The 26,771-nt window shown below is 52.4% G+C and overlaps 1 protein-coding gene and 1 pseudogene across 1 annotated transcript; one reads left to right on the forward strand and one right to left on the reverse strand.

Moving 5' to 3' along the window:
• Window positions 1–212: 212 nt before the first annotated feature.
• On the reverse strand, window positions 213–9,297 carry LOC105715982 (thiol S-methyltransferase TMT1A-like; annotated as a pseudogene).
• A 569-nt stretch (window positions 9,298–9,866) lies between these two features.
• On the forward strand, window positions 9,867–25,447 carry KRT7 (keratin 7). The gene is made up of 9 exons (XM_012450252.2): window positions 9,867–10,244; window positions 11,683–11,894; window positions 13,996–14,056; window positions 15,224–15,319; window positions 18,018–18,182; window positions 19,567–19,692; window positions 21,973–22,193; window positions 24,709–24,743; window positions 25,119–25,447. The coding sequence occupies exons 1-9, from the start codon at window positions 9,921–9,923 to the stop codon at window positions 25,286–25,288; spliced, it is 1,410 nt and encodes a 469-aa protein (XP_012305675.1). The 5' UTR covers window positions 9,867–9,920; the 3' UTR covers window positions 25,289–25,447.
• The last annotated feature ends 1,324 nt before the right edge of the window (window positions 25,448–26,771 follow it).

Genomic DNA, 26,771 nt, shown 5'->3' on the forward strand with positions numbered 1-26,771 from the left:
ACTATGAATTAGTCTTGAGAATAAAAAGATTCAGACATATACTCTCCACACATTTTCCTCACAAACCTCAGAAGGCTACCAGAGGATATGCTCTATCAAAACTATAAAGTAAACTAAGGAAGAGATAGACTGTAGGAGACAGAAAGTCTCCAGCAAGAGACAAATCCCAGCCTGATGATGGTGACACGAGGTACCAGGGTGAGAACAGTGCGTCAGGTCTGGAGAGCACCCAGTCCAGGTGGGAATGGGGAGACACTCTGGGAAAAATGGCTCCAGATGATAAAATTGATAGAATAGTTGATACGTTCAATTAATCTATCAGTGAAGGAGATTCTGGAATGATTTATTAACTCTGGGAAAAGTGAAAGCAGGGAAGCATATGGATTAAATGGTTCCAAAAGTAAGTGAAGTATACTATACCCCTTTGCTCTGAGTATCAATTAATGAAATGATTCTATAAGGATGAGGGGAGGTGGGAGATGTGGTGGTCCTGGGATCGTTGTTAAAGAGAAGTAAATTCTTACTTTGCAGAGTGAGAAATCAATAGTTAATGCTCAAACCTAAGAAGTTGAGAAGTAGCAGTATAAATATGTTATTTAGAGATATGGATATAAAATTTGAAATAGGCTAAAACTTGAATGTGGTTGCCATTGGGGAGTGGACATTGTGTGGAGGTAAGAGCTGTTATTTTTCAAAATAAGTCTTATGGTTCACTTCTTCAAACCACACTTGTATAACTTTTTTTTTTTTTTTTGAAACACGGTCTCATTCTGTTATCCAGGCTGTGCAAAGGCACAATCACGGCTTGCTGCAACCCTTGTCTCCTGGGTTCAAGTGATCCTCCCAGACCTCAGCCTTCTGAGTAGCTAGGACTACAGGTGCATGCCACTTTTGTTTTTAAAAAATTTTTTTTTTTGTAGAGACAGGGTCTCACTGTGTTGCCCATGCTGGTCTTGAACTCCTGGACTCAACTGATCTTTCTGCCTTGGCCTCCTAAAGTGTTAGCATTACAGGCATGAGCCACCATGCCTGGCCAGCATGTATAGCTTTGATAAAAATGTATATATTCATATCGATGTTTATCTATCTGTGGAGCATATTGGAAAGCGGTGGCTGAAGAGGAGAAAGGTGACTTTTTTCCCCCATTGTGCTGGGATACTCAGCTAACAGGATAAAAAGCTAATGAGCTAGTGATGGTGGATGGGGAAGTTTGGTCTTTTGCTAGAGCCCAAAGCAGCTTCATCAGAGGCTTTGAGTTCCTTGAACCCTGGAGCCAAAGGGAGAAGCCTATTTGTCTGGTAGAGCCAAGACCCTCTGAGTTACCTGAGCTGGGTGGATCCACTCTCTCAGAACAAGAGAAGGATCCAGCCCTGGCCGTAAAATCTATGGACACCGTCTGCTCTAGAGAGAGACTCACTCTGTTTACCTAAGCTGGGAGAAAAGTGCCCTTATCTGTTTATACCTGGAGCAGCCATATAACTTGGGGGCTCTCCTCACTCTTCAGAGTGCTGCCAGCCTGAAAGAGAAAACCAAGAATCAAACAGGTGCCTCCTACTGAGGACAATGGAACAAAAAAGATAGAACTTTTCTTTTTTTATTTTGAGATGGAGTTGCGTTCTTTTCGCCCAGGCTGGAGTGTAGTGGCACAATCTTGGCTCACTGCAACATCTGCTTCCTGGGTTCAAGTGGTTCTCCTGCCTCAGCCACCCGAGTAGCTGGGATTACAGGTGCCCACCACCACACCCAGCTAAGTTTTTGTATTTTCGGTAGAGACGGCATTTCATCATGTTGGCCAGGCTGGTCTCGAACTCCTGATCTCAGGTGATCCACCCACCTTGGCCTCCCAAAGTTCTGGGATTACAGGCCTGAGTCACTGTGCCTGACCAAGAAAATAGAACTTTAAAACAATCCACAGCACCAAATATAACCTCCATGGTCATCCAGCAGCATATTACTAAGAAATGATCTGGAAATAAGAATAAGCTTTTGGCAATTAAAAAAAAAATCTTAAAATTCAGCAGAGGAAGTAAAATGTAGAATAAATACTGCTGGGCCATGGGGGAGGTCATCTAGAATGTCAAATGGAGAAACTGTTTCAACACAGAACAAAAGCATAATGAAATGGAAATGATGAGTGAGAAGATAAGAGCAGTGATGCTAAAGCTAGGAGATCTTGTGTGTGAGTATGTGTTCCAGAAGAAGAGAAAGGAACAAACGGAGTAGAATCAATAAAGAAAGAAACAGAACAAGAAAACGTCTCTGACCCAGAGAAGACTTGAGTATTGAGCTCAGAAGCATTCTTTGAGTGCCTAGAAATACGAAACAAGACCCGTACGTAATCACATGCTGTGAAATTTCTGAACTTCAAAGGAAAAGAAAAAAATCCTAAAAAATTCCAGATGCAAAAACAACCAACGACAAAACCAGTTACCTGAAAAGGAAAGAGAATCAGAAGGCCACTGAAGGCGTCTTTTGCAACTTGGGAAGCCCAAGGACCATGGAATAATACTCAATTTCCGGGGAAAGTTCTCAGATCTAAGAATCGTGGCCAAAATGTTATTTAAGTGTGAGGGGAGAAGACAGACATTTTCAGATATACAAAGGCATCCCATGAACCATTCCTAAGGAAACTATCCAAGAAGGTAGTCTAGGCAATTGAAACTTAAATTTGAGAAATGAACAAAACAATTTAAAACTCACAATAGAGGAAGACAAAAAGCACCAGAAACAGTGGAGAGCAAAAAAATCTAATGACACGTGTACTAAATAAATGAATGATTGAGAAAGTGATTTTAAACTACTGTAAATTAGAAAGAGTTTCTGAGAGAAGACAAGGAAGAAAAACCCTTAGTAATAGTTTGAAACTAAAATGATGGATTATTCCCACCAAACTCAGGATTTGGGATAGAGGGGCTTGTGGGGATGAGGATGGGGAAATAAAATGTGCTCTAGGTGTGATCTAAATTGAGGTGATTACATTACTATATGCTTTTGGTATGATGATAGTGAAATATGGGTTCAAATATAACTTGAAAGATGAAAGTAACTATTAGTAGACTTGTGGTAGATAGAAAAACTTCCAACTACCAGGGAGGGGAAACTTGAGTAGCTACAATTCCTTCCCATGTTCTTTAATTATTTTATTATTATTATTATTATTTTTGAGACAGGGTCTCACTCTGTCACCCATGCTGGAGTGCAGTGACACAATCTCGGTTCACTGCAACTTCTGCCTCCTGGGCTCAAGAGATCCTCTCACCTCAGCCTCCCATGTAACTGTAACTGGGACCACAGGTGCATGCCACCACGCCCAGCTCTTCTTTTCCTCTCCTCCTCCTCCTCTTCCTCCTCCTCCTCCTCCTTCTTCTTCTTTTTTTTTTTTTGTATATTTTGAAGAGACAGGGTTTTGCCATGTTGTCTAGGCTGGTCTTGAACTCCTGAGCTCAAGCAATTGCCTGCCTTGGCTTTCCAAGTGCTGGGATTACAGACATGAGCTACCACACTTGGCCAGTGTTCTTTAATTTTTGAATTATTTTTAATGATGAGGCTGCATTGATGAATTGCCTTCGTAATGATAAATAATGAAGTAAGAAACACTGAAAAGTTAATAGTGTTCAAAGACACCCCATGGTGACATAAGCAAGGTCTTTGGAGAAACTCCTTTCTTCCATCTCTTACATTCTTTCCCTGTATGCTTTCCCCACTACCCAGAAACAATGACTAATGACTGTCACTAGGGAAAAGGGCTAGAGAATGGCACGTAGGTGACTTCGTGAGGCCCCAGAGTAAGAACCGAATAACATACGATGCAAATAAAGATGGCTATCTGTGCACTTACAAGTTTTTATTTGTTAGGGAAGGGAGATGTTCTGGCATGCACTACAGGGGAATGGTAATTCTCACCTTTAGAAAACTGGACTCTGTGATGGGATTTGGGAGACACCAGGCTGAAAGCCATCAGTGGAGCAGCATGCTGAGAAAATCTCTGGCCTAGAAATTAAGGTGCCTCAGTTTTAGTTGTGTCTCTGCCATTTTTGTGAGCCATGTGTCTTTGCGTAGCTCATTTAAGGTCACCCTCAGTGTGAGCTGTGCCTGAAACCACAGGTGTCCTGATGCAGTCTGATGCTCTGTTCAGCTTCGCCTATCTCCCCCACTCACTCACCGGTCTCAGCACTCTGCACACCTCGCGGAGAATCTGCTCCTGGTTCTCCACAGAGCACAGCACCAGGGTGCAGACCACCACATCCACAGAGCCATTGGCCACCTGGTGCATGTTCTCCCCGGCAGCTACCACAAAGCGCTCAAACTGCAGGTGACGGTTCTCAGCAATGCTCTTGATCAAAAACTTCTCAAAGTTGGGGTTGGGGTCAATACATGTCACCTGCACCCAGGTGGGTAGAATTTGAAGTTGGTCCCAGTGCCACAGCCCACCTCCAGCAGGGAGAGCTTCCCGGAGGGGCCCGCAAACTCCTGCAGGTTGCTGAAGAGCTCCTGCTTCTTGCTTGCCATCTGTTCGTTGTACATCACAGAGAACCTCACCAAGAAGTAGGGGAACCATTTTTTGCACATCCAGCTCCACAGCCCCAGAAAGTTCAGCAGGTACATGGGAAATGCTAGGATGCCAATGGCCAGAAAGAGAAGGTGAGTGAGGACTGTCAGTGTATACAAAGGCGCACCCACAGCCACAGGTATGGGGAGGAGGGGAGCATGTTGAGGGAAGGTAAGACACTGTAGAATCCCTTCCCTGAGAACCACGTAGTGGCCAAATAAGGGACAAATTAAGGGAAGTGATGTCCCTAGTCCCATTCTTCTTGGGCCCCCACCGGAAAGAGAGGCTAGGAATATCCACAAACATGGCAGATGTCTCAGGGACCGTCTGCTATAATCACTTCAACAACAGCTTCCGTTTGTTGGCTTTTTAAAATGTGTTCAGAGAACTTTAGGTGTATTGTATACATTATCTCCTTCCATACTTAAACCTCATGAGATAATCACTATTGAGTTCCTGTTTTAGAGATGAAGAAACTGAGTCTCACAGAGGTCAGCTACAAGGTCATGTAGCTAGGAAGAGGTATTCTGAGTCAAACGAGAGTCCATGCCTTCTGCCACAGCACTGTAGTGTTGACACTACTGATCTCCTTGATGGAGAGTAACTGTCACGTGGACTGAGACCAGAGAAAGCATATGTGCAGGATGTTCAAGTGTAGAGAAGTTGGACAGAACAGACCTACAAAGTGTTGTTTCTATCTCCCCTGGCAGCAGAACTAGTCCTTCTCTTAGCGTCTGTAGAGCCTTCTCTGAACTAGCCTCCTTTCCACCTGTGGATATATATCTATATCGCTGGCTACTGTCAGCTCCTCCTTTTTGCCATAGACATCAAGGTGTCTCTCCTGGGCACCACGACTGGCCTCACCCAGACTCTTTTTTTTTCATTTTTATTTTATTTTTTTAATTGCATTTTAGGTTTTGGTGTACATGTGAAGAACATGCAAGATTGTTGCATAGGTACACACGTGGCAGCGTGATTTGCTGCCTTCCTCCCCATCACCTATATCTGGCATTTCTCCCCATGCTATCGCTCCTCACCCAGACTCTTAAACCCACCTCGCCGGACCTTGCTCTATTACTTAGCTTCACTCTCTCTCATGTTTACAACTTCTTAAACATGTCTCTGTCTCCTTCTCTGCCAACTTACGCTCAGGTCTCCCCCATTCTAAAATCCATCTTTTCCTTTAGCTTGCTTTTCATCCAGCTTACTTTCCATCCCAGCTTTTCTTCCTACGGAACTTGCTTAGATTTGGTAATTGGCACTCAATGTTTCTCCTTCCTCTCCCCATTGAAACCTCAGCTCCTGACATTTGACTTCTTCTCCCACAGCTCCAACAAAATTCATGTAGCCAATTGTGCCAAGAACTTAGCTCTGAAGGGAAAGGGGCAAGTAGCCAGAGGGAGAGGAAGAGGAGGGGAGAAAGATGCGGTGGAAGTATCAGGAAGGGGAACAACTGATGGGATGCAGTATGAGGGAGGTGAGAGAGAGCAGTGTCTGGGGCATAGGTGGAGGGAGAGTCTGTCCCTAGAGGCTGGAGGGAGGGAGGAAGGGTAGCAGGGTGGGGAAAGGAAGGTAAAGGAGTTTTTACCAGATGGTCTTGATTTTCGCAGTGAAGAAGGATGCTATGATTCTTTGTTGAGGATGAGAGGTGAGGGTGGAGGGTAGGGGATAGGAAGGGAGTCGAGAAGCTTTGCAATAGCAACCAGGAGGCCCAGGAGACACTGCTGACCAAAGGCAGAGAGAAGTGCCCAGTGGCAAAACGGACGCCGCTGAGCTGGGGACCGCATTGGTGGTCACACCAGACCTTGAAGATGTGGTTTCTCTACGAATGCTCTCCAGGCTAGAGCTCGAGGAGAGGAGTCTGAGGTTTAGGCAGAATAGGGCTAGAGGTTTATCCAGGTGGGGACTGAAGAGTCAGGGGTGAGAGCGTGAGGGTAACGGTTAGGGAACCCAAGCTGGAAAGAAAGGTGAAAGGAGGGTAGGGGACGGGGAGAAAATGGAACAGCCAAGTTCAGGACTGAGGGTTCCGGTGTAGCTGAAGAATCCACCCATGACAGTGAGAGTTGTTATCAATGGCCCTGCAGTTTAGGATCTAGAGTGTGACCTCAGGTATAGGCAAGAGGAAAAGGATGCGAGTGAAAGAATTGAGGAGCTCAAGGAACTCAAAGGATAAGATGCTAGGTGGGCCATTTGCACTGAGAGTGAGGGAGCTCAGGGTGGAGAGGAAGCAGGACCCAGGTGCCAGAGTCCCCAGTGAGCATGAAGGGAGTCAGGTCAGGAGGTGGCGTGGGGCCAGCAGAGATCAGCCTCAGGCAGGCCTGGTGGAACTGGATGGCAGGAGCCCACAGGAGTTTTAGAACCACAGTGATCTGTGCAATCAATATATAAAGGCTAAAAACTCAATCAGTACATGAAGGATTTTCTTTTCAACCAATAGTATTCCAGTGAATGATCAATTCACAGGATTAAATGAATTGACCAATTCATTTCACTTACCTATGGACAGGCATTTAGGATGTCTCTATTTTTTCACAAATATGCCACATTCCAATTCACATTCCAAGATAATGAAAAAAATGTTTGTTTCTTTATGAGTCAGAGTACATGTTTTTAGGGGATAGACAATGAGTAATAGTTCTCAAAGTGCAGCAAGGAGGCAAACAGAATGCCTCCTCTCTGGGAAAGGAGTCGCAGGGGCTGTGGGGACAGAGGAGTCTAGGGCAGGTTTAGCAGAGCCAGGCAAAGCAAGAGGACCGGGGGCTGCCTGGAGTTCACAGCTCGGTTCTAGAGGGTGAGGTGGGACAGCTAGGAGGGTGGTGGGAAGAAAGTGGGGGTGTGTTTGGCTGTGTGTGTAACAGAGTGCCATGGAGATGGGAGCCTACGTTTGGAGCAGGCAGATGACCAATGGGGAAAGACTGTGGGATTAACTTGCCTCACAATTCTGCCCAGGATTTCCTAAGGTGGTCTCGGCGAGGCTAATGGAGACAGAGGCTGGATGGACGGCTGCACTGTGAATTCCTGTGGGCAGGAATCTTGTCTGCAGCCTCTCGAGTTGGCAGTGCCTTGGGAAGCCCTCCAGAGGATGTTTGTGTGCGCTGCCTGGCACCGAGTGGGCTCCTAGTGCTGACCTGTGAATAGAGAGGCAGGAGGAGACTGGCTGGGGCTGGAACGGCCTGGAATGCTTCAGGGAGGGGAGGAGAGGACAAGGGGTGAATGTCAGGCAGGCCCTGGAATGGGGAAATATTGCTTAAAGTGCCTCCCCAAAACCCAGATGTGGGCCTGAAAAAGCCCAGAGACCTTTTCTCCTTCCCATTGTCCTCCCCAGCCCTCTGCAGGTATGGAATCTGGGGATTTCATCTTGGGTGAAAAAATCCATGGCCCAGGGAGGGGCAGTGACGTGTCCAGGGCCCCAAGGCAGCAGCAGTGTCCTGACAAAGATTTCCCAGCCAGGCTTTAGGGGAGAAGTGGATGCAGGAACTCCTGGCCTGGGTGGGCACAGCCTCCAGAGTGCAGATCCTACAGGGGGCTGGAGTGGGGGAGGGATGAGAGGGCCAGAGGCAGAACTTGTCGGGGAGGTATGGGAAGGCAGGCGTTTGTGTGAGGGGCAGTGGTGAAAAAAAGAGTTGAAGATGAGCCCTGAGGGGTAAGGAAGTTGGAGTGTGTGTGTGTGTGTGTGTGTGTGTGTAAATTAAACAATTGGTCTCTTTTGCCTGCTTGGGCATTGAAGGAGGGCAGTGAGATTCCTGTGAATGCAAATATCACAGGGCCAGGTAATCCGTGTGCTCTTCAAGCTACAACCAGGCGCAATTCCAGGTTGACTCTCTCTCTCTCTTACACACACATACATGCTCTGCGGCCAATGCCACAGCAGGTCTCCTTGAGCACCCCTCTGCCTCTGGCCTAAGCTGACCCAACGCCCATGGCTAGGGTCGGGAGGAGGCAGGGAGGGGGCTGGTGAGTCTCCACTAAGATCACTGAGAAAGGGTGACATTCTTTAGCCTTGCTGGAAGTCCTTGTGCTTTAACTGAAATGGCCAACCAGGAAGGACATTCCGTCCCCACCCTCGGCTCCCCCAAGGGCTTGGTCTGAGGTGACAAATCTGGCCAGCTCATTGGGAGGGGCTAGGGGTGGGCTAAAGGCAGAGGAAGCCAGGCCTGAGAAGAGAGGGTGTGACAAGCGTGGCTGGGCCTACTGGGAAGTGAGGCCAGCACTCAGGCTTTGTCGGGTATTCCCTGCTCCAGCACAAGGCTCACTCACCTTGACTGGGTTTGAAACTGCTGGGAAATGTTTGGTGGTGGCTTCACAGGAGGAAGATGATGACTGCTGAGGGCCTTTAAACAGAAAAATGGTGGAGGGAGAGGGAGGGGTGTTAATGCCAGCAGAGGCACAAGCACTCAGGCAGGCATGTGAATGTGTGCCATTGTGTAGCCACAGCTGCCCCCTTGCCCAGGATGCCCGCACAGACCCCTATCTGTGTAAGCAGGCTCAGACACACGCGTGCATATGCCTGGGGGCGTGAGCAAAGCAGAGCGCAGAGGCCTGCAGGTGTGTACACACAGACGTGCATACATATCCACAAAGTGTCACAAATACACACAAGCGTCCCCTTCCTCTACAGGGACACATAAAATAAATGGGCAGGAATATGGTGGAGAGTGGGGGAGGTGCAGGTCCGGGGTAACCATTCCCAAGGCCCTTGGGCTTCCGACGCCTACTGGAGTGGGGAGGGGAGGAGCCAGAAGTGCCATCGTGTCCCCCTCAGCCTAGTTTCCATGGGAAATGAAGTAGGAGGGAACGCAGCCAGGGAAACTAGCTGGGCCAGGTGGGGTCTGACTGCTGAACAAATGAGTGAAGGAGAGCAGCAGGGAATGCCTTTCTGGCTTCAGCAGCCTGGAGGGTGGGGGCATCTGGGCGTTGACTCGTGGGTTGGAACTTTTCTGGCCACCCCTTCCCCCAGTCTCTTGCCACTGGGTCTCTCTGCTCGGGGCTCAGGAATCTCTATGTTCTTCACCTCCTCTCCAAGAAGCCTTCCCTCACTGAGCCGCTGGAACTGCGGGGCCCCTGTTTCTGATCAGCTGCAACTGCAGTCCCCGCTGTTCTCTGCGGCCGTCTATGGATGACGCTCCTGCCTTCTCCGGACCATTCCTGCTGGGACTGAAAGCCTGGGCTTCGGCGGGGCGGGCGGGCAGAGGGCGGAGGGCGGCCCCACGAGGGGCCTGGCGGCAGAGAACTGTGGCCCGCGGCCAGCCCCGCCCCTACCTGTGGAAGCCCAGCCGCCCGCGCCTGCGATAAAAGGCGCCGAGTGTCCCCCGAGGTCAGCGAGTGAGCGCTCCTCCTCGCCCGCCGCTAGGTCCAGCCCGGCCCAGCCACCATGTCCCTCCACTTCAGCTCCCCGCTGTTCAGCTCGCGCTCCGCCAGCTTCTCCGGCCGCGGCGCCCAGGTGCGCCTGAGTTCGGCGCGTCCCGGCGGCTTTGGCAGCAGCAGCCTCTACGGCCTGGGTGCCTCGCGGCCGCGCGTGGCCGTGCGCTCCGCCTATGGGGGCCCGGTGGGCGCCGGCATCCGCGAGGTCACCATCAACCAGAGCCTGCTGGCCCCGCTGCGGCTGGACACCGACCCCTCCCTCCAGCGGGTGCGCCAGGAGGAGCGTGAGCAGATCAAGACCCTCAACAACAGGTTCGCCTCCTTTATCGACAAGGTGAGCGGGACTGGACCTCGCCTCGCCTCCAGCCGCGCCCCGAGTCACACCAGCAGCCCTAACTCTTCCTGCCTGCGCTCTGTCGCCCTTCTCTCTTTCCACCAATGTTGGGGACTAGATCTGGGCGGCCTTCCTCCTCCGCGTGAACCCCGTGGCTATTTCATCCCCTCGATCTCCCAGCCCTCCCTCCCTTCCAGCAAGCTGCCCAGCTGCCCCTCCCTTTCCTCCAGGAGTGCGGGCCTGGGTGCTGCAGGACTGCCCTCGCTGGCTGGCTGTGGGTCCCCTGGACCAGTTTTGCCCCCGGGATCAGGCTGGGAGTTGCAGAGGCCAAGGCCAGGAGTTTCTCTCTCTGGGACCCTTTCCCTGAGAGGGGACCGTGTGGAGTCAGGGAAGGGGTTGGGAGGCACGCCCTTCCCAGCGAGGGAGATACAGGCTCCCTCAGATGCTGACGAGGGTGCAGATGCTGGAGGTGAGGGCTGCGGTGGGGGAAGCTCCTGCCCCGCCCCGCTCCCACCTGCCTGGTCCTCCAGCCTCCCTTAGGTATCAGGAGGCCTGGTTACACCTCCCTTGAAGACAGCCCAGTGGGGGGCAGGGAGTGGCAGAGAGGGGCCCCGAAAAGGGGCCATTTTGGAAATATTTTTCCTGGCTGTTGGCCTCTGCCACACACAGGGCCCGGAAGCGGGGAGGGCAAGGGGCAGACTTGACTGGTGGATTTGGGAAGAGTTCAGGCAAATCCAGGAACTCAGGGCTGGCCCTGTTAGGCCCTTCTGGCCAGGGCCCCCTTCCTCAGGCTTAGACCAAGTTTACTCCCAAACCTCCCCGCTCATGTCCTCCTTTCCTTCACCATTCACCCACATGGGTCTTTTAGATTCTGTGGGGACCTCCCCAAACCGTCTTGCTCTCTGTGGGTCCCAGGGCCTGGGGCCTTGAGCTGCTGGTTTTGCAGAGGCTTCTCTAGCCTCCCACCCCCAGTCAAACCAGCTACTCCTTAAGGGCCTTTTTTGGCTCTGGGGCTGGGCTCATTTTACCATAGATTGACACATCCTGAGGACTTGCTGGAGAAAGGGGAAGGAGAGAAAGGATACTGAGGAAGGAAGAGAAGAGGTCCCAGGAGGAGGCCAGGCCTGGTCATCCTCATGATCCATAGACAGGAAGTGGTGGCCCTTCAGAGAGGGAGGTGGAGACCACCTGTAATGTGATGGGGAGTGAAGTGGAGGGGAGGCCCTAGGGCACATCAGTGAACCAGGCAGACCTGCTTCTGGATCACTCTGTAGGACACCTGATTTGGAATCCAAGGGGAGGGGGCTGGGGGCCCCAGGCAGGGGAACAGCCAGAGGGAATGTGGCTCTGCTAAGTGGCTAGCTGCAACGCTCCTCAATCCCGCTGTGGGTGGCATGCTCTGGCTCCTCTTGAGTTTCCTCCTCCTTGCACTTTCTAGGTGCGTTTTCTGGAGCAGCAGAACAAGCTGCTGGAGACCAAGTGGGCGCTGCTGCAGGAGCAGAAGTCAGCCAAGAGCAGCCGCCTCCCAGACATCTTTGAGGCCCAGATTGCTGGCCTTAGGGGGCAGCTTGAGGCGCTGCAGGTGGATGGGGGCCGCCTGGAGGCGGAGCTGCGGAGCATGCAGGATGTGGTGGAGGACTTCAAGAATAAGTAATGCCCCCAGTGCCCCTGCGAGGACCCCTGCCGCGGGCCAATGTGGCCCTCATCAGCTGACCCACTGCAAGTCCCCCTGCTTCAGGAGTCAGCACGCAGCTGCTCTGTCCAATAACTCCCTAAGGGGCCAGTTTGACCCACACATTTCCTGCCTCTCCTCTCTCCTCTTTGTCCCTGGGGGCTGTTTCCAAGTCATTCTGGTCTTTTCCCCTGACTCAGTCCCAGTGTCATGTCTCGGCCCAGCCCTGCACTATCTCCTTTTCGTGCCTGACCCGAGAGAGAGTAGGGCAGAAGGTGTCTTCTGATAGGGTGTTTCAGAACCTGTATGACCTTCACAGATTGCCCTAGAACAACCCTCTTTTGTTCAGGTGAAGGATTAGAGACCAGAGAAGTTTAGGGACTTGGTTGAGCTCACACAGCAAAGGTCGCTGGGAGAGCTGGGAATTGAATTTTAGGTCCCTGACTCCTATGAGGGGACACGGACCCAGCTTGGGGAGGAAAGAAGTGGGGAGGGAAAATTGTCATCGTGAGCCATCAGAGGGCCACAGAGGCTGAGGGTGGGTCTGGTCAGGGCAGGAGCCAGAAGGAGGCCCAGGAAGGCCGGGACTGGGGCTTTTAAGGACAGGCCTTTGAGGTGCTCCCTGCTCCCTGCGCTCTTTTCTCATTGAATAGAAACAAAAACCTGAAGCTTGGGCGCCCCACCCAGACACACCTGGGGGGCACAGGGGAAGTGAGTGAGTTCTGTCCCCTGCGGGTGGCTGTGTGACTAAGCAGGAGCAGGTACATTGGTTCTGACTGGAGGAGAGCAAACAAGGTCTCTGTGGAGTGCCCCCCCGACACCCCCACTTCCCTAGGGCAAAAGTCAACAGGATTAGTCCCACAGCAGGTGGAACCAGACAGGTGCAGAGCAGCGAAGGCCTGTTGTCAGGACTCAAGCTGTGTACGTGCGTGTGCACACCTGCCACCCCTGCGTACTACCCCCACCGCAAACCCTCAGAGCACCTTCCTGTGGAGCCAGGCTGAGATCCGGGCTGGGACTGAAAGAGGAGCTGGACGGGGGTCTGGGGAAGGGGTACAGGGAAGGTCCCTGTGTGCAGCTGCTCAGGAGTTCCGATCTGTACACCCTCCACCCTCTGGACCTGGCTGTGCACTGCCGAGGCAGGGGTGGACAGGCAGCCGTGCAGATATTGCTACAGCTTCTATAGGACTTGAAGGAGTGCAGCTTTTTGGGTGTGGGCACCTCCCACCCTGAGTCTGGGCTTCTGGAGAGGCCTGGCCTATCTGGATGTCCTGTTTTCCACCCCAGGTTGCCCCCGTTGCTCCCAGCAGCTCTTGGAGCTCTTGTTTCCAACAACCTTTTCTGAGTCTCCATATAAACGTTAGATTAGGCCGGTGTGGTCTCTTCCTCTGTGCCTTGTTTGCCCAGGTCTTCCTAAGGGCCAGGAGTGGCTCCTTGGGAGGAAGAGTGATGGGAGCTGTGGGAGGAGGGATGGAGGCTGGATCATCTGGTGGGGACCTGGTTCTTTCAGGACTTTGTGTATCCTTCATCCTGATACTACAAGGTTCTTCCCCTTCAGACCCCTACTTTGCCCCTTGAGATTAGGTAGTTGTAAGGGCATGGCTGGAGTCAGCTGCCAGGGTTCAAGTCTAGGCTGTGCCATTTAGCAGCTTAGTGACCTGGGCAGATGACTCTGCCTCTCTGTGCCTCTGTTCCCTTCTCTGCTAACCACAGTACCATCGTTATAGGTTTGATGTGAGGATGAAAGGAGTTCATGCACAGGAAGCACATAATAGCGTACGCCCCGTAGCACACAGGCCATGCATATAGCTATTATGATTTGCTTTCATTCTCCCTGGACACTCAGTCTTTGTGCTGTGATTCCCTTGTTTCCTGTGTGCCCTGCCAACAACCCCCATGCCGAAACTCAAAGCCCTAGGAATGATCACGTGGAAGTCAGGGAAATTTAGTTTTGTAGCTGACACAGTTTTTCAGGTGTGTCTTTAAAGAGTTGGGGAAGAGAGGCAGGGCAGATTTCACAGCTGCACATGACGGGGTGGAGGCAGCGCTGCACCAACACCAGGCCCTCCTCTACTGCAGGTATGAAGATGAAATTAACCGCCGCACGGCTGCTGAGAATGAGTTTGTGGTGCTGAAGAAGGTGAGCGGGGAAGACAGGCTGGAGGAGAGTTGTCTAAAAACAGATGGGACAAAGGACTACAGAGTCCTCTCACCTGAGTGGCCAATGGGACCTGGGGCCAAGGCCTGCCTGGGCTGTCCAAGAGGAAAGCAATAGGCTTGGGGAGGGAGAAGTCTGGAAGCTAGGCCCTTACTGCATAGCCTGTCCAATGGGTGCACGTGAGTGTGTGTGTGTGTGTGTGTGTGTGTGTGTCTGTGTGTGTGTGTATTAAGTGATTAGACTCATTTTTAGGCCTCTAGGGGTTAGAACTAAGAGCAAAGGATGGAGGTCATAGAGGGAGATTTCAATGCTGAATAAGGACGTGTTCTATTCAAGCCAGAACATTTTCATCACAAAAGTGATGGTTGGCTGGCCTGAAATATTTGCTGAATGAATGCAATGAGCTGCCTCGAGGCAGCATGAGCTCTCTGTTCCTGGAGATGTGCAAGGTTGGAAGGCCTCAGAAACATCTTAGGGGTCTTGTCTACATGCCCTTTAAGATTCTCTTCAAAACACCAAGCACTTGGTATTCCAAGCCCAACCACAGAAGTGCAACTTGCCCCTGGGAGCTGGGCCCTTGGAGATTCAGGGATGAGTAAAAGTGAGGCCTGTCCATAGGAGTTTAACCTCAGGAAAGTGCAGCTGGAAGCGGCCCAGACACCATCTTCACCTGGGGTGTTATCTGAGGCCCGCCTGCATCTTAGTTACCATGCTGCAAATTAAACACCTAGGCTGGAGGTTTTCCATCTCTGGGAGGAGGACTGGAAATCCAAATGACTTTGTGTTCTGCTACTGACTGATGAGAAGTTGAGACTCCCAGAGTTGAAGTTGATTTGTTCCGGGTCACACAGTTAGTAGGTGGAGCTAGGGGTGTGTTGAAACCATCTAGGTCTTTAGGAACTGGTCAAGTGCTAGGTTGGGGCTTCAGCTCCTCTGGGATACCAGTGCTGATGCCCACCATGCAGTCTGGAGGGTCAGCAGGGCAAGCTTCCTGCTGTGACCATGTCAGGCAGCTGGAGAAACTGTTTCTGGGTAGGGCGGGAGTGTTTGGGCTGTGGGTTGGACAGAGCAGGCCTGCTTCCACCCCTACTAAATGTTCCCTGTACTGAGGACATGGTCTCCTTCTGCCCATCTTGCCCCAACCCCTAGGATGTGGATGCTGCCTACATGAGTAAGGTGGAGCTGGAGGCCAAGGTGGTCGCCCTGAATGATGAGATCAACTTCCTCAGGACCCTCCATGAGACGGTGAGGACCATGGGGCTGGGTGACATGCCTTATCCTACCCATTCTAACTGGGGAGCCATCTGGTCTAGCCCCCTGCCTCTGGGCTAGTCCAGATGTGTGTTGGTGTAAGAAACAAACTCACCCATCCAAACCCAAAGCATGGACTCAGAGACTTGGAGAACAGCGAAAATGAGGCCTTTAATGATGTTCTTGCAAGATCAGGTGTCTGATGGGCAGGCACACCCAGCACAGCCACAGCAAGCAATTTATCCCCTAGTGCGCAGGTCCCTCCCCAGTTCCTCACAGGCTGAGTACTATGGGGTCACGATCTTCCTGGATGTAGCCTATTGGTTGTTGGGTAGGGGCTTTAGGTGTTTTCTTTGGGGTTGGCTTGCTGCTTTTTGTTGCAGCCCACAATGCATTGCAATCCTAGTCAGCTCAAGGGCTATTTAAGTATTTGACTTATGATCTAAGTAGCTGGGCAGGCTGATAAGAGCAGACAAAATGAGCTATTTTGCAGGCTAGTAAACCTTCATCTTAGACTAAACTTCTTTGGTTCAGGTGAGGGCAAGAAAGGCTGGGTGGCCGACAAGCAGGCATTGGCTATCCAAGCAGGGGCCTAGAACATTCTATTTCTTCTGTAGTTTGTTGACCTAAGCCAATTTAAGGCACTTTGTCTTGGAAATGGACCACTATATACATTATTTCCTTCATCAAGTGTTGGAAGCACTTATCCTGCTCTTTATCCTTTCTGGATTCAGGAATTCAAGATGGGCTAGGGGTTCAGGAAGAGCTGCGGGGTGAGTCAATCAGGGTTGACCTTGGAGAGACGAGACGGTCGAAGCATTTCTAAGGAAGGGGGATTGGTGGGACTGAAAGGAACCAGGAGGAGGTCAGGGTACCCCAGGCTGTGACAGGGTTCAAAGGTGGGCTAGGTGGGGCCAGCAGGAGAGCACAAGTCAGGAGAGACTGGAGTACCTGAGCGTTTACTCCCGAAGGGGCTGGGTGGGTAGCTGCCCATCAACTCACCACTCTTCTGTCCTCCCTTCCCTTCTCATTCTCTCCCTCTCACCCTTGTCCTCCAGGGTTTCCAGCTCTTTTTCTTCAAGGGGATTTAAAAACCTCTCCACTCTCATCAGTGTGAGTGTCTGGCCTTAGGCAGAAGGTAGGGTGGCCAGTCACCTCGCAGAGGCTAGGCTGGGCATAATTAGCATGTGAGTTTACAGTCCAGTTCTTCAGTCTAGTCTTTGTCTGCACGTCCACTCTCCACTAGCCCCTCAGAGCAAATGTCCACACATTTGTGAATTTCAGGGGAAGTTTCTTTTCTTTTTTTTTTTTTTGAGACGGAATCTCGCTCTGTCACCCAAGCTGGAGTGCAGTGGTGCAATCTTGGCTCATTGCAACCTCTGCCTCCTGGGTTCAAGCAATTCTCCCTGCCTCAGCTTCCCAAGTAGCTGGGATTATAGGTGCCTGCCACCACGCCCAGCTAATTTTTGTATTTTTCAGTAGAGACGGGGTTTCACCATGTTGGCCAGGCTGGTCTTGAACTCCTGACCTCAGGTGAGCCTCCTGCCTTGGCCTCCCAAAGTGCTGGGATTACAAGCATGAACCACTGTGCCCCACTTTCAGGGGAAGTTTCTTTGAGGCTTGCTTCAGGCACTTCTAATCTCAGCGCGCAGGTCTTCCTGTGTCTACCACAGTTTCTTTACATGTAAACACACATGTACACACACACAAACACACACATATGTGGTGTGTGTGTATATATATATATATATAAAGTTGTTTTCATGGTGAAAGTAATACACACTTATTGAAAAAATCTGAAAAATTAAGTAAATCATAAATTGAAAATGGATTACGCGGCTGGGTGAGGTGACTCCCGCCTGTAATACCAGCACTCTGGGAGGCCAAGGCAGGGATCATTTGAGGTCAGTAATTCCAGACCAGCCTGGCCAACATGGTGAAACCCTTTGTCTATTAAAAATACAAAAAGTAGCTGAGTGTGGCAGCGGGCACCTGTAATTCCAGCTACTCGGGAGGCTGAGGCAGGAGAATCACTTGAACCCAGAAGGCAGAGGTTGCAGTGAGCAGAGATTGTGCCACTGCACTCCAGCCTGGGTGACAGAGAAAACTCTGTCTCAGAAAAAAAAAAACGAGAAAATGGATTACTTATACCCAATGTTACCATTTTTGTGTCTACATTTCCAGACTTTTCTGTCCTTACATGTACATAGAGATATGGAAATATACATTTTCAATAAAAATAGCATCATGCCTTTTTAATGCAACAGAACATCATTGACACATTCCCCATAGGTACTTGGAGCCGTACTATCAGTGTACAGACTGCAGAGTATTCTGTAACAGGGTGGAATACGATAACTTCATCCATTCCTCACGGCCACCCTCACAATACAGCTCGTGTGCCCACAGCACCTCACAGTGCGAAGTCGGCACAGTGCACCACACTGTCCCTTTCCTTATCCCCTTTAATCTTGCCTGATTCTCACTTAAGACACTGCTAAGGGGCTCTCAGGGAGCCAAGGGTGGGCAGAATGAAATAACTTAATGTGCTGGGTCTGGCCCTTGTTGCCTGGTGACTCAGCCCACTCCAGGCTGTTCTCTTTTTTCTTTCCTCTGTGAGTGGGGAATCCCAGGTGAGCGTGGGTGGGGATGGATCCTGCCCTAAGCCTGATGTTCTGTCTGGTCCCTGCAGGAGTTGACAGAGCTGCAGTCCCAGATCTCGGACACGTCTGTGGTGCTGTCCATGGATAACAGTCGCTCCCTGGACCTGGACGGCATCATCGCTGAGGTCAAGGCTCAGTATGAGGAGATGGCCAAATGCAGCCGGGCTGAGGCTGAGGCCTGGTACCAGACCAAGGTATGAAGCTACTGGGGGCATACTTCCTCCTGCCAGGATCCTTGGTGGCAGCCTCCCTTATTCAACTCATCTCAAGCCTTCAGGGCCTGGGTCCCACTGTTCTGGCAGGCACCAGTGGTGAAGTTTGTGATGCTCTGCCCTGGAGGAAATCCCATGGTGGGAGGACAGGGCAGAGGAAAGAGATATGGATTAGTGATTATAATAGCTAAAATGTGGTATACTTACACAGTACTAGGCAATTTTCAAATGCTTTGCCACTGTTGACTCTTGTGATCCACAGAATAGCCCTATTAGATAGGCAGCATTATTACCCCCATTTTATTTTATTTACTTTATTTTATTTTTATTTTTTTGAGATGGAGTCTCGCTCTGTCACCCAGGATGTAGTGCACTGGTGTGATATCAGCTCACTGCAACCTTTGCCTCCTGGGTTCAAGCGATCCTCGTTCCTCAGCCTCCCGAGTAGCTGGGATTACAGGTGCGTGCCACCATGTCTGACTAATTTTTTTTTGTATTTTTAGTACACACAGGGTTTCACCCTGTTGGCCAGGCTGGCCTGGAACTCCTGATTTCAGGTGATCCATCTGCCTCAGCCTCTCAAAGTGCTGGGATTACAGGTGTGAGCCACCACCCCCGGCCTATTAGCCCCATTTAAAGATGAGGAAATTGAGGCACAGAGAGGCTAAGTAATTTGCCTAACTGTATACAGCTGGTAGATGGAAGAGCAGGGACTAGATCCTGAATGCAAGCGCCCTAGACCTGGGAGGCTTAATCATCACATGTACATCATAGTGGCAGGACAGTTGATGGTGCAGGGACTGAGGGAGCAAGAGGGGTAGGGGAGTGAACCAGCATTCCCAGAGAAGGGGTCCCGAGGCAAGGGTTGAGAGGTCTGCCCCTGCAGAGATAGGGAGTCATTCACATGCATGGGCGAGAACACAGGTGTGCCAACAAGGACACCTGGGCTCAGGCCCTTGTTCTGCCACTAACTGCCTGTGTGGTCCCTTGATGGTGCTTTCTCTCCTCTGAGACTCACTCTCTTCACCTGTGAGATGGGCATGCTGGGTGTTGAACAGGTGAGAATCTTAGACTCTCGGTGATTCTCCAGCAGAAGGGCATTGTGGGAGTGGAGGAGCCCTAAGATCCATAGGGATGGGTCTGGGGAGCCTTGTCTGTCCTCCGACCTGGCTGGGAGGAGACTGAATCCCTTCCTCACCCTGCTGCCCACCATCTGGTCTCCTGGAATGGGGCAAAGGTTGATGGGAGTCAGATGGTCCATCTGAAAATATAAGCTGGGATGAACCTTCCTTGGGTGGGGAGAGGGATGAGTTACCTGTGCTCACTGTCCACCTCCCTGCCGTAACCCTCTGTATGGCCCCTCCAGTTTGAGACCCTCCAGGCCCAGGCTGGGAAGCATGGGGACGACCTCCGGAATACCCGGAATGAGATTGCAGAGATGAACCGGGCCATCCAGAGGCTGCAGGCTGAGATCGACGCCATCAAGAACCAGGTGGGACAAGCCCTCCTGGCCTCCCCTGCTCCTTGGGGCATATAGGTGTGGCCAGCTGAGGCCAAACTCAGGATGAGGAGCAGGAGGCTTCCCTCTCCGGGCCAAAGGCTCCGCTCTCCCAGTGCTGCAGTCTCAGACTCCCTTGTGCGCTCTCCAGGACAGAATGTTCTTGGCCAGGTCCTGGCATGGGCTGATGAGAGAAGGGTCCTGGATGTGCACAGAGCCTGCAGAGGGAGACTCAGGCTGGCTGGCCAGAGGAAAGCCACCGCTGGCTCCACATTGGTACTGAGCATTCTGCTTGCATCTGGTTCTGGGTGCAGGGTGCTGTCCCTGGGTGCTCATCGTTCATTGCGGGGACAGAGGCCAACGGAAGACCTTATAATGGCTCACATGGCCCTTTCCCGCCCCAGCCTCACTTTCCATGACTCCCCTCATGCTCTGGCCATGCTAACTTGCTCCCTGCATCTTGCATTTGCCAGGCATGGTCATGCTTCAGGGCCTTTGCACTTGGCGTTACCTCCCCCTGGAATGTGGTTCTCCCAGCTCTGTCCATGGCTGTTCCTTTCTCCTCCCTGGGGTTTCGGAAAAGACCCCTTCTCAGAGACGGCATCCTCAAACAGCCAGCCCCTCTATCGGCAGCCTGTCTGAAGTTCTTTGAAGCCCCTGCCACTCTCTCAAATGTCTGTCTTATTCACTAAGGTCCCTTCCTCCACTGGAATATAACAAATGCCAGGAGAGCAGGGACCTTGTCTGTCTGGTTCACTGCTCCTCTATTCCAGCACCTGGCACATGGCAGGGGTACGGGTCTCAGACGAGAGATTGCCTGGGAGGATGAGCTTTGCTGGAAGCTGGGGTTGGAGGTGTTGCTGGGGGAAGGGCCCCTAGCCCTGGCTGAGTAGAGTGTGACCAGGGCAGCTCAGCCTGTGCAGGTGTCTGCGGTGGAGAGAGGCGGGAGGCAGCACATGTGGAAGCTCCGCAAAGCTGATTTCCAGATGAGCTGGGTGGGGGGGCTGTAGGAGTGATTTATCCAGAAATGGCCTCCCTTTGGAGCCCTGTGGGCCTGTTTACAGCAGGGTGGAGCCTGCCTCGTGGCACAAATGCAGGGCCACGAGTCATCCCATGAAGTGGGCCAGCTTCCAGGCCTGGAGGGGAAGCCCAGAATAACAAATGGTGGTTTCCCAAACCCTGCAGCCTCCACCACATCCGGTTCTCCTCTCACACAACAGGGCAGATCCAGGCCTAGAGCTGGTGTCTACCACCACTGAGGGGCATCAGGGGAAGCTAGAAGGGGCCTCCAGAGGCAGCAGGGATGGCCTTGGCTCTGGGGGCACCAGTGTGACAGGGCAGGGCACCGAGCTGTGGCTGAGGGGCAGAGCATCAGAGGGCCTCCTGGGGAATGCTGTCTCTGGCAGAGAGGCAGGCTGCCTCCGTGGAGGGAAGAAGATCTGAGGACAGAGAAAGGCCGGTGAGAAGGGAGAGAGGAGAAGTCTTTGCCCAGGGGACAGGGATGGTGGCTGTCTGAGCTAAACAAGATGAGGCTTAGGACTATGCGGGCTCCTGGCAGTGGGGGCTAAGCCCAAGCAGAGGGCACTCTAAGGTCAGGCAGGAAGTGGCAGCTGTTCCAGGCAGGCATAGGTCTGGAACCAGACCATCCCTGACCAAACCTGGGGTCTGTGAGTCATGCATCTCATGGCATCTGGGAGCATCTAGGAGGGTCTCTCTGCTCCAAGCCCTCCTGTTCTGGGCCTGTTCTCAACTGGTTCCTATTTTATAGGTGGTTTCTGGTCCTTGTCAGCTGCCTGACATTTGGGGACTCAAGATCCCAGTGTCTTGGAGCTCCTGCCGCTGGGGGCTGGGGCTGGGGAACTAGGGGTTTGAAAATCAAAGTAGCACTCATTAAAAATGATCACAATAGCATTTATTAAGCACTTGCTATGTGCTAGACATTGCGCCAAGGACATCTTGTATATTATCTCATTTCATCCTCAAAATCTCCTGATGAGGTAGACACTGTGATTTTTGCTCTTTTAGAAAAGAGGAGACTTTGGCTTAGCAGGGTTGATTCATCCATGGTCACATAGCTAGTAAGTGGCAGAGCCAGAGCCGAGGCACTGGATATCCAAACCTATGTGTTTAACCCTTGGGATTCTCTGGTGCTTGGGGGAGTAGGTGGTGCCAATGAAGCCACCTTAAGCAAGTTGCCCAGGTGCTCACTGCAGGCTGGGTAGGCAGGAAGGCAGACTGGTGAGCCTCAGCTCACAGCTGCACTACTGCCCACAGCGTGCCAAGTTGGAGGCCGCCATTGCTGAGGCTGAGGAGCGCGGGGAGCTGGCACTCAAGGATGCTCGTGCCAAGCAGGAGGAGCTGGAGGCCGCCCTGCAGCGGGCCAAGCAGGACATGGCACGCCAGCTGCGTGAGTACCAGGAGCTGATGAGTGTCAAGCTGGCCCTGGACATCGAGATTGCCACATACCGCAAGCTGCTGGAGGGCGAGGAGAGCCGGTGAGGACAGGGAAGCTGGAAAGGGGATCCTTCTGGGGCTCCGTGGGGTCTGGGCCTCGACATTCATTCATTTATAAGCATTTCCTGTATGCCCCTCCTCTGAAGGGCGTTGGGTGTGGGGATGCAGGGAACCCAGAACTGATGCTTGTGTCTTTGCCTTCAATGAGATGACCTTCTAGAAGGAAAGACCGTGGAGTGTGAAGCTCAGTGGGCAGGTTGAAGTGGCAACAGTCCCTTTGTGTGTGTGGCTCTCAGGATTATCATATTTGATCCTCGGCACACATTCAGGCAGTCAGGTCAGACATAATTGAATCCTTAGTCTCCAGAGGGGAAAGCTGTGGTTGAGTTCCATTAATTGAGGGAACAGGGCCAGTGTGCAGTCAGGGTGTGCTGATTCCCACTCCAAGGATCTTCCAGGATGCCAGCCTGCTCCTCACTACAGAACTAAGTGCTTCATCATGTGGTGTTGACTGACTGTGGTGGGGGCGGGGATAATTTTGTCTCCAGAGATATTTGCAGACTCACTTGCAGTCAGAGAGGAGGCTGGAGTGGGTGAGTCTGATAGGACCTTTCTCATGAACCCCATGGTGCCTCTGTCTGTGCAGCTGGGCCTTCGTGTGCATATTGCTGGGTTAGAACTCAACCTCTTCATTCTCGGCTTGTTATAAGACACCATGATGATAGAGAATATGTAGGTCATGTTTCTGCCCTCAGGGAGGTTGCCGACTGGTGGAGGAGACAAAATATCTGCCAAGGAAACCCCCAGAGACCAGTAACTTGCATTTGTGCAATGCTGAGTGTAAACAAGAACCTTTTCTTTTCTGAGCATGATTCCTGAGGGGCCAGGGAGAGACATGATGGAGGATGAATGGAGCAGCTGGGAAGGGACTGGGGAGTGAAGGGGTGCTAGGGCTGGGGGAGGGTTGGGTGCTGGGAGGAGAGGAGGCACAGGGCGGCAGGGTATGAGTGGGAGGCGGAGAGGAGGAGGAAGGGGCTCTATCCTGCAGTTGACCCGCCTCCTCCCTGGGTTAGCACTGAGTCTTTGTGGGAAGAGGAATTGAACACCAAAGGCCTCTGGGAACACAGAAGCTGATCTGGGCACGGGGAGCTCCAGCCAAGATGCCTCTCTCTGCTTCCTCCTCCCCATGGACACAGGGCCCCCATATTCTCTAGAACCCGTACCCTGGGCCTTTTGTCATAGAAGTCAGCTGGGGGACTCTAGAGTAGTACCTGATCCAGCTTCCTCCATGGGAAGAAACGGGGACTGAAGCTCAGAAACGGTCAGTAGTGTGCCCAAGGTCACACAGCCTGCAGAGACATCCCCTTAATCTCAGTCTGAGCTGCTATAACCAGGCTTAGATCTGGGTACTCTGAGAGGATACTGTCCCCCCAACCCTGGGGGATATGGAGGTGGATATCTCGCTTTTATCCCTTAACTTATCAGGGTTGTGGTCCAGAAACTCACTCAAACTAGGAGGCCTACTTTAAGAATACAAAATTACCAAAAAAACACTTACTTAGAATGAGAAAAGTCACACAGACTACTAGAGCCTTGGACATTCCGCCCTCTTCCATCTGAGTGCTTTAGGCATTGGACCAGAAATTCTTAGAGTTGCTGCCTGGCTGCCACCTGGCTCCCTCTCCCCACCCACAGGTGCCAGCAACTCCCAGCACCAGCAAGGGCCATTTAAGCAAGCCCCCTGCAAGCTTTCAGCAAGCCTCTCTTTCCCTCTGCCTTTGCTCTGCCTGCTTCCTGGGCTTGGGGCCGCAGAGGCCAGGGAGGCTCTTTTCATTCTCTCCTCCAAAGTGAGGTCCTCCCTCCCCCCACAGAGCAAACTGATCCCCAAGGCCAAGGGCTTGGTGACAATGGGGCTGTGAGTCACAAAACAAACATACCCAGCTGTCTCAAATGGATTTTTAATTTCTACTGCAAGACCTGTTTCAGCCCCATTGGCTGCTTAAACCACCCCCACTCCCGGCTCCCTCCTCGGTCCTGGCTGGAACCCCATTCAATCAGTCAACGATTCACTAATTATTTTGCCATATAGTAAGCAATGACTTCTCCAGGCCTCATGCTGGGGATAAAAGTATCAATAGGCCACAGACACCTTTAGGATTTTATGATACGGTGAGGAAAGGCAGCGATCTATGTAAATAATACACACAGCTACCATTCACCGGATCCTAGGTGCTCTGGGTGTTAGGCAAATTATGTCATTTAACCCTCACAAACAAGCCCATGAATTTGGTCCTGTAGTTGGGCCCAAGGTATAAGTGGGAAATGGAGGCTCTGAGACATTGTTGGGGTCGTGTGGCCAGGGGATAGATGGGCCAAGGCGAACACTCCCTTCCTATACTCCTCCTCGATCCTTTTACAAGGCTGAAGTCAGGCTGGAAGTGTGGGGCAAGAAGGAAAAGCAATGATTCTGCTTGGGGCCTGGAAGGAGAGGGGGCTGAGAGTGCTTCCCTCCAGCACTAGAAAGAGCTGCCCTCACAGTCTGTCCTCTGCCCCCAGGTTGGCCGGAGATGGAGTGGGAGCTGTGAATATCTGTAAGTCCTTGGCTGCGGCCCACGGGAAGCAACCCTTGTGCTGTTCAGATGGGCTGGGTCTAGAGAATGGCAGATTGGCCCAGGGCTCTGCCGAAGGGGCCAGGAGCCTCCTTTCTTTCCACAGGGTCTGGCAGGTCACCTGGAGCACATACAGGCAGGCTCAATGGCCCAGGAAGCAGTCCAACAGGGCAGGGTGGGGCCAGGAGCACCTGGGGAGTAGCCCTACCCCTGTCGGAGGCTCCTTCTGGGTTGGCCCATGGAGGGGCAGGGGTGAGGGAGAGGGGCAGCTGGGGCAGGAGGGTGGGGTGCAGTGAAGGGATGGGTCCCTGGTAGGGAGTCTTGTACTGAAGAGAGCCCTCCTCTTTTCTCTCCCAGCTGTGGTGAATTCCACTGGAGGCAGTGGCAGTGGTGGTGGCATGGGGCTGAGCTTCGGGGGAACCATGGGCAGCAATGCCCTGAGCTTCTCCAGCAGTGCGGGTCCTGGGCCCCTGAAGGCTTATTCCATCCGGACCACATCCACGAGTCGCAGGAGCGCCCGCAACTGAGCTGCCTCCCACCCCTCCATTCCCCCAGCCACTGCCCACAGTCCCAGGAAGATTCCCCTCCCTGCCTCCCATGCCTGTTCCCAAGACCGTGAGACAGTCTGGAAAGTGATATCAGAATAGTGTCCAATAAAGCAGCCTCGTTCTGAGGCCTGAGTGATCCGTGTGGCCCGTGCCTGGTATCCTGGCTTCATTAGGCTGGGCAGGGGAAAAGACAGGGGACTAGAGAAGGCAGGGTCCCCCTGGTGACTAGGAAGCCTTTTGTGCAGGAGACTGAGAAGGCACATGGTGGGATGGGGTGCTGCACTAAGGGGCAGGATGCTTTCCTATGGTGAGCCTTGGCCTCCAGGGCTGGGGCTGATCCCAAAGATTCTCCTAAGGAAGCCCATAAGAGCCACGGGGAAATGCAGGCTCTGCCAGCAACCAGGCCTTGGAGTGCTGCCCTGTTAAGGGGGTGGGAAGGCTGTGTGCCTCCCTTCCCCTATGCCTGGAGCTGCCAGAGCACATTCCTTTTGTGAGGCCACAAACGTTCAGCCACCCAGGCCCCAGTTTCGGGCGGCCTAGCCAACTCTCACGCCAGCCGTCCTCAGCCCTTCCTGGTGCTGGGTCTGCCAGGCTCATGTCAGCCAGGCGGGGCCCTGGAGAGGTCCTCTGCATCTCGAATTCTGTGGGGGTGGTGGCTGGGGGAGGAGGTGTGTGTGCATGGAGGAGGGCCCTAGAGTCTAGATCCCTGGTAACAGGTCTGTGCCTAGGACCTTGGCGGAGGGATGGGTTTGCACCTGGATCCATGGGAGTGGGGAAGGACATCTGTGTGTTAGGTCAGTGCTTGATGGGGAACTCTATATGTCAGGGTCCTCAATACACAGGTCTATGTGCCTGTGAGTGTGGCAGGTGTTCTGTGGCAGGGCCTATTCATGGTGAAATGTGTCCCTGACGGGCAGCAGCATGTATAATGGGCGCTGTGGAGCAGTGGGGAGGTCTCTGTGTCTGGGACCCCAGGGGGCAATGGTGGTGGTGTGGGTGGAGGAGCTCTCTGGGATGTGTTGGCTTCTGAGGGGAAGTGTGTATATTTGACCCTATGGTCAGGGAACTTTCAAATGCTAAGGTGGGGGCTGAGGGTGGAGAGTGGAAGGAGTGGACCAGGGATGTCCTAGCAGCCACAGTGATGAGGTTCCCACCCAAGGTATCAGGAGATCCAGCCCCTCCCACCTCCCAACTAAGGCTTGCCGCATTGCCCTTCCATCTGCTGGCTCTGGGGGCCACCCTTCAGGATGCAGTATCTGTGGGTGGGGCAGGGTGCAGGGGTGGGCCAGCCCTCCCTCCACTGCTGTGCACAGCTCTCTGTCCACCCTTGATGGGAAACCTGGTGGGAAGATGAAGCAGGCAGGAGGAAGGAGAGACTGTCAGGACACATTGCATATCACCAGGAGCTTTACTGGAAATGCTGAGACAAAGACAGAGGAGAGGGAGGGAGCCAGGCAGTCAG

The sequence above is a fragment of the Aotus nancymaae genome, unplaced genomic scaffold (genome assembly GCF_030222135.1).
Source record: "Aotus nancymaae isolate 86718 unplaced genomic scaffold, 86718_ANA_hifiasm-v0.15.2.pri h1tg000016l, whole genome shotgun sequence".
NCBI lineage: Eukaryota > Metazoa > Chordata > Mammalia > Primates > Aotidae > Aotus > Aotus nancymaae.